Below are 7,442 nucleotides of genomic sequence, written 5' to 3' on the forward strand. Positions count from 1 at the left end.
TCGACGTCTTAGAACGTTAGCGTGATTATCTCAAATATGATAGCCTAACAAATCAATCGCCCATTCCTGTTAGTATTATTCTGCGCGTCAGTAGTCTACCTATCCTACCAAACCCTGTAGCCTGTCGTAGTCAGGTCTGTGACTTATGGTTTACTACTATGCCCACCATCCATTTACTGATAATGATATGCTACGTTCGTTGTTTATCATTTATATTTAACAAAATTAACCTTTAAGATCATAACGTGTATGTGTTTATTTACATAAATGTATAACATTGAGATTAGCTTTCTAATTACTCTGCAAAAAACATATTATTTTCAGATCTAATTGCAGATTTATCACCATCCGTGGCCTCCCCCGTAACCTCCTCCGAGTCCACCTCCAAGACCTCCTCCGTATCCGTGGGAGATGACAGGAACGCTGGACACTGAGAGGACGGGCTTCGAGACGTACGAAATCGACTTAACGGGCTTCGATACATAGGAAACAACAGGTGCCTTCACGTAGTGAGTAGAAACAATTGGAGTCTTCACGTACGACACCTTCGCCACGTTAACATGCGAAATGACCGCGTTATCATGTCCGCCGCCATGACCGCCCCCGAATCCTCCGCCGTAACCACCGAGGTCTCCGGCTGATGCAAAAGCGATGAGAGCAACGAAAACAGCAGTCATGGCGCACTTCATCGTTACAACTTTATTATGAGTAAAGTTAACTGAGGACAATTGCGCAGGTGGCAGTTCAAAGCGGGTACAGGCATGTTGACGCTAGCGGCTTTTATATGTAGCTAGTACATCATTTGCAACTGAAAAAGAGAGGGCAAAAAATGTCCAGTGTTAGGGAATTCTGGCCTTGGACGGTCAACTATAAATGCTGCGGGTGCCGATTGAGTGATTCGTCAGTATGCACGGCGTGGACATTGATGTTCCCGTAGCATTGCATTGATGTACCCTCACTGCGCACGTGTACCTCGTTAGAACTCGCGTTGAAGTCTAATCTTTAAGCTAGCCCTGTGCGTAGTACGATGAAGCAACAGAGGTAACTTTGCTATTCATCACAACGTAACTGAAAAACCTACAGTAGCTAACATATCATTCGCAATTAATTTAATCAATAAGTAATTTAATAACCTATGTACGAATGAGTTAACTATTTTTTTCGTAACTTACTGTTTTAGCCAGTCAGAAAGCCAATCGCTGCCATCATTTTTCATCTCGGTTTCAATCCCAGTTTTGTCTCTCTGAGTATCAGTTTTTCCGCTACGGTAGCCCTAGGTAGAACAGCTACACAGTGCACACGCTCCGCGCACGTCTTTCTTGTAAAGCTGTGCATGTAATCATTTTCGAAACAAACTTTGTTTCAATAAGCACTCTTTACAAGCGGCCATCCCTCTGCTGTCAACGCTGCCATTGCGTCTTGTCTTCATAGATTCCGACTGATCGGCAACACAGTTCCGGGCCTTTTAGTTACAACGAATTTGTTCTTTAAAAGTTCTTATTCCAGATGCGTATAGAAAACAAAGAGTCCGTTTTTGTTCGTTGATGTCGCATATTAAAGACATCTGCCAGAAACGATCAATTATTTTGTTCCTCAACAATGGATCAATCAATAATGAAAAACTAGCGGTCCCTTCGTTCTTTCATTTTTCTTCCTGTGCAATTTCGATCCTATACATTTATGTAACACACACAAAAGCGAATTGTAGAATGCTATACAAGCGCTCTAGCCACCTGAGGCAGAATGCCATTTACGTGTTAAAATTATTTTCATATGAAGACTGCCTTTACTTAGAAAAAAAACTCCCGGATTTTCTAAATGGATACAAATCATATATCATTCGATTTAGTGCGACCTTATTTTAAAGTACTATTAATAAATATCTGAAACAATAGTCAATTATGCTTATTGTGTCAAAATGCTGGTTTTATAGTTGGATACACCCGTATATTGATGATTTATTTATCTAGGGAAAACTAGCGAATTATGAACTGAAACTTGAACAATATGATTATAATGTAAATTAAGGTCCCAAATAAAAGGGCTAACATTATGCCCTCGTTTAACAGGTTATGTGCTGGGCAACCTACGTTCTTGCCTAACATCGCTGACTTAACTCTAGAATCGTCCTAATATTTTTGAATTCTTGAAGGTGGCTCAGAAACAGCGACTAAAAGAAAAAAGGAATTCGTACAAAACGTGTTAAACAAGTAAAAATTTCTCAAATAGAGAACTAAAACGTGGAGCTCTTTTTTTACCACTAATAATATTCTCGGAAGACTGAAGTATCTTTCTTTGAGCCTCAGATACGCCCATTAAAAAACGCATTTAAAGGCATTGATTTTATCACCATAATTACGTAAAAGTTGTATTTTTAACAGAAAGCTGATAGGCCTATTTAGGCTAACCGTTCTTATGTAGAATTATCACTATCGTACTAGAGTGGTTAAATGGGCCCGCTTTTCCCTGTGGTTCGTACAGACTGAAACTGGCAATGGTTATGTTACTTTACTTAAATACTTCAATAATTTAAAGGGTTCAATCCAGTCACTAAGCTGTACCTGATTCAAACAATTAGAATGTTTCTATGTAACAAATAAAATGGTCTCTTCACATACATGAATATCTTGTACTCAATTCTACCGTAGCCGCTAGGTAAAATTGCATTCGAAATTCGGAAAAAATTTATTCTGCAACCTCAAAATTTTAGGTTTCTAAAATCTTATGCCCATGACTACATTGCACCGTATCTTATACAAGTGGACGTAGCCCCAGACAGGTGAACATTTGCTACCACACAGAAATTGTTATGAAATGCACACTAGAATGTAAACGTAGATGTCGCTTTATTTACTTGCTTCTTTCCAGGCTTCATTAATCAGGATCAATATCTGCTGTACTTCTTTCTAACGAGGCGGGAGTAGCGTAAAATTTCGACCTCAGGTACCTCAGGTACAAGACACACATATCTATCCAACGATAAACGACCTAACCTGTTGTCACGCAGATCTGGGTAGATGAACCCCGAGACAAGCTTAGCATTATTAGACGGCATGAAACAAGATATTTAAAAAAAAAGTCTACAGTCTTTCCGACCACTTCTAAACGGTACTCCGTGATCCTCTCGTATGCAAAGGTTGTACCTGTTTCCGGAAAGCTCATAACAGCCAGCCGAGACAGACGTAATCTAGCAGCACTAATAATGCACGAAAATATTCAGTGCGTCCTCATTTAGGTCACGTAGCTTTATCATCTAAAAGTCACAGTCAATAATAACGAAATATCTAACTCGTTAGTATACAGTATATAATTAGATTATGGCTGGGATAATATTTACTATGGTTAATAGCTAGGATGCTACATAACTCAAGAAAATAATAGCAAGCTTTAGAAATACGAGAAAGAACCATGATTCAGAATGGATCGGCTTTAATAGTGAAGGAGTACTCAAGAAGCTCGCGACAGACATTTTGTGTAACAATAAAAAAAAGGGTTCCCGTCTGCACATTCACCACCAAGCGAGTACACTCATCTTTGCCAAAAGTCACTTAACTTAAAACTGGATATATACGCCTAGCGGGGCAAGCTGTCAGTACTTCACACAAGCTGCTGGCGGCTAGTTCGAATCTTTTCAAATACACCCCTCCGTTCCCGCCAGCCTCAGGCCCCTATCGCCCCCTACACATAATGCTCGGTGGAAGATTGTTTGCAATGAAAATTTGACAGAGTATTTCAACGAAGCAAAGAAATTAAAATGTCTATGTTCACAAACGTTTCTAAGTCGAATCACAGCATACATTTATTGTATTTACAAAAATAAACGGCTTTGATTATACCATAGGACATTTCTACAAGAATCTTGCTCATCAATTCCCAGGCGTACGCCTCGTTTGCTGCCCTTGTTCTGCTCCTCGATTATCACCATCCGTGTCCCCCTCCAAAACCACCTCCGAAGCCCCCTCCGTATCCGTGCGAGATGACGGGAATGCTCGAGACCGAAACTACAGGCTTCGATACGTACGAGATGGACTTAACGGGTTTCGAGACATAGGAAACGACGGGCTTCTTCACATAATGTGTAGAGACGACGGGGGTCTTCACGTAGGACACCTTCGCGATTTTGGCGTGTGAAATCACAGCGTGACCATGCTCATCACCATAACCCCCTCCGAAATCACCTCCATAACCGCCGAAATGTCCAGCTGACGCGAGGCCAATAAAAGCAACAAGAAGAGCAGCTACGACGAAATTCATGTTTTCGCTTGGCTGTTGCCCGACTATTCTACTTTTCACAGGCTACTCAAATGTATTTGCTTTTCTACGCGCATGCGGTTTTATAGCAGTTATTCTGAATGGTAAGGCCACTATACGCATCAAGCAAACAGCATATTCTGTGGGCACACACTAAGCATAGTCTATCTATGCCTGCTCAATGCAATAACGTCATACCGCGGTTTGAGTGGGTCCAGACCGTGGACAGCATCTGTTTTGCGGTCCGATGTCGGCAAAAAACAGGAGAAGAAATGCCTGATAAGCAAATGAGCCGCCTATGTTGAAAATACCTACCTTTATGCCACACGGCTGTGCGACTACAGAATATTTTTATATTCTGTGTAAGTAGTTGCTTTTTGTGCAAGTGAACATGATGAGGTTAGACCCCTGTTCCTCGAACTATTTATTCTAAGTTGTATGAAGTCAAACAGTACTGCTCCAACCATAATTGGAGCGTTTTTTATTCCAAAATTACAGATCTGTTCACTATTTTTGTGTTTTATGCCGCTGACATATGAATGCAAGGAGCTAAAACGGAAATTCGCTTACGGGTGAAGTGGCGTTTTTTTTACAATATTTTCTTGTTCGATAGATTTACCGTGTTTAAAACTTTGTAGAAAGCTGCCGGTCGTAAGGAAACTGGCAGTAAGCTCCGAATTTTTTTCGTCTTTTCAGTTTGGTAATATATGCATCAGTTTCAGCTCTGGTTGTCAATTCTGTGCTTTTACAATCAATCTTATGCCAGTAACAATCGATAGTCCACGAGTATCAGCTTGCCGCAATCTACTGCAATAAAACGGTAAGGATTTTTTATTTACTGAACTAATCGATTATACTGCTATTTATTTTCTTACAATTAAAATACAGCCTTATTGCCTAAAGTTACTTGTAAGTATAGTGGTCTCGTAGACATAGGAAGGCTGTAAATTTGTTATCTTCACCACTGTGCTTTTGGCAAAACCTGCTTCTGTGCAGCACGCATCCAAACGTGCATCTCCATGCATCATTTACCAATTTAAATCGAGCTATTGCATTGCGCCATTTTTGTAAAATTATTCGACTTAACATTGAGGAAGTTATTTCCAAGATTTGTTCGAACGCGGGAAGAGTGAAGCAATAAATGGCATCAGCGAAGTGTTTTAAGAAACGTTTCTGAAATACCACGATGAACGTATATATGCTTTTCTTCAAGGTGGGTCGCCCACGCCGAAAAACAGTACAATAGGTTAAATAAGTAACTTGAATAAAAATAATTAAATGTAGGTATTTCTCATGAAAGAACATCTAGAGATGTTGTTTATTGATATGTAATTAGCTGTCTAATGGGTTAATTGAAATCTGGTTAAGTTGTTATTTGTACAGCTTAAGCCGGCTAACCCTTCGCGCCAAACTGGCGTCAACAGGAGGGCAACAAATGGATTGTCTTCTTCGTCTTCTCTTTGTCAGTTATGTGGGCCACCTGCTCCTAAGCCTGTTCCTGTTAAATACCTACACGATTAATAACCCATAAATTTCAGCATATCAATATAGACATAAAAAGCTTCGGTAAACTTTAGTTTTAGAGAAAAGGAGCGCCCTAGCCAGAACAATGCTTCTTTAATTAACATTGTACTGGCCCACACGTTACCACTTACCACTGCATTAAATGGCTCAGGTGTAAGGCAGAATAAATATGCGACCTCCTCATATGATGATAATAGTAGCAGAAATAAAAATAAATTCACTGAGGACCCTATTTTTCTGCTATAATATTGATAAGACGCGTAAACACTGAAATTGGTTTAATTTATTTGCAAACTCATCTTACAAAAATTAAGCTATAGCATTGCATCTGAACTCCATACCTGATAGACGACGCATAACCAGCATTTGATCAGCTGATCGTTTAGCACACTCGAGTGCTCATGGCCATTGTCGGTCTCCGCAGGAATATTTACCATTTATTAATTGTTTAATGAATGTTTTTGTTGACAATTTTTGTCACTGGACATTTTTCCGTGCATAACACAAATACAAACCTGAGGAGTCCTAATGATCATAAAACTTTACATACCAAACGCATTACCTAATACTTAAAAAGTTATATATAAAAACTGCCCTTAAACTATAATCCAAGGTTGTCATTATCATAGGTGTTCGATAACATTCGTTCTATAAAAAAAATATAAAGCATATTTGTGTATGTAACTATGCTTTATGTTTATATATGCCGAAATTTCCCTCAAATGGCTTTTGTCAAACGTGAGGCTACTAGCTTGAAGGCTCCCCTAACGATAGATCGGAAATATGCAGTTACCAAATAATGACCAAAACTATACAAGGCGGCTTCCTTAACAGGAAGTTTCTCTTATTTTGTCAGTTGATCACCTTTTGACATCTAGACTATATTGCAACCTAAATAAGAAATGCTTTTTAGTAGATTAATGGAAAGATAGTAATTTCTTTAGTAACTAAGGCCCTTTTTAATTTAGTCTAAAATTCGCTACACATGCAAAGTTTGGATCGCGTTACATTGGAGCTTCTGTCCTGCAACGTACAAGCCATCTGTCTTGACAAAAGGCACCAAAAGTATGTGTCCAATCATCGTTTACATAAAACGAGTCTCTGTAGTAATTATAACCTCCTGCCGAATTTCCTAATCCTTATTTAAATTCAGGATAGCGTTGGACATCTTCTTCTCGGCTGATCAACACGGAATTTGGCATCGTACTATTAGATAATTTACTAAAATGGTTAACACACTCCAATGATGCCCCTTCTCTAGTTAACGAATTCTACGCAATTCCTACCTCGTCAATTTCAATACTTTTTACCCCCCTGGGTTTACTTTTCGTTTCGCATCAAGTAATTGCATCATACCATTGATACCGATTACGATACTATGGGAAATATTAATGATAAGTACTGTGTTTGGTTAGTATGAAACGTGCCAAATAAATCAAATTAAAATTTCAAGATGGCAGTATTGTAGGACGGTGCAATATCTCACATACTTTTTTTCGTACTCATGATGCGCCTGTATGCTTTGAAATCTAAAATCGTGCATGCGAATACGATCGGGCTTTTACCAGGTGAGTTGTTATTAGCCACGACAAATGAAAAAATTCGAGTGCACTTAATCTAATGGATACGAAATGTGTTGCCGCAGAGTGCACTGACACAGAATCATG

At 39.2% G+C, this 7,442-nt stretch overlaps 2 protein-coding genes across 2 annotated transcripts; both read right to left on the reverse strand.

The window, feature by feature from the left end:
- Window positions 1-231: 231 nt before the first annotated feature.
- Window positions 232-2,611, reverse strand: LOC111259802 (uncharacterized). The gene is made up of 2 exons (XM_022832045.2): window positions 1,173-2,611; window positions 232-808 (listed from the first exon to the last, which is right to left on the reverse strand). Exon 2 carries the CDS (start codon window positions 687-689, stop codon window positions 342-344), a length of 348 nt encoding a protein of 115 aa, XP_022687780.1. The 5' UTR covers window positions 690-808; window positions 1,173-2,611; the 3' UTR covers window positions 232-341.
- Window positions 2,612-2,829: 218 nt separating this feature from the next.
- On the reverse strand, window positions 2,830-4,318 carry LOC111259804 (uncharacterized). Its single transcript, XM_022832047.2, has 2 exons — window positions 3,837-4,318; window positions 2,830-3,253 (listed from the first exon to the last, which is right to left on the reverse strand). Exon 1 carries the CDS (start codon window positions 4,252-4,254, stop codon window positions 3,919-3,921), a length of 336 nt encoding a protein of 111 aa, XP_022687782.1. The 5' UTR covers window positions 4,255-4,318; the 3' UTR covers window positions 2,830-3,253; window positions 3,837-3,918.
- Window positions 4,319-7,442: the final 3,124 nt, after the last annotated feature.

Source organism: Varroa jacobsoni, unplaced genomic scaffold, assembly GCF_002532875.2.
Source record: "Varroa jacobsoni isolate VJ856 unplaced genomic scaffold, vjacob_1.0 scaffold_368, whole genome shotgun sequence".
Taxonomy (NCBI): domain Eukaryota; kingdom Metazoa; phylum Arthropoda; class Arachnida; order Mesostigmata; family Varroidae; genus Varroa; species Varroa jacobsoni.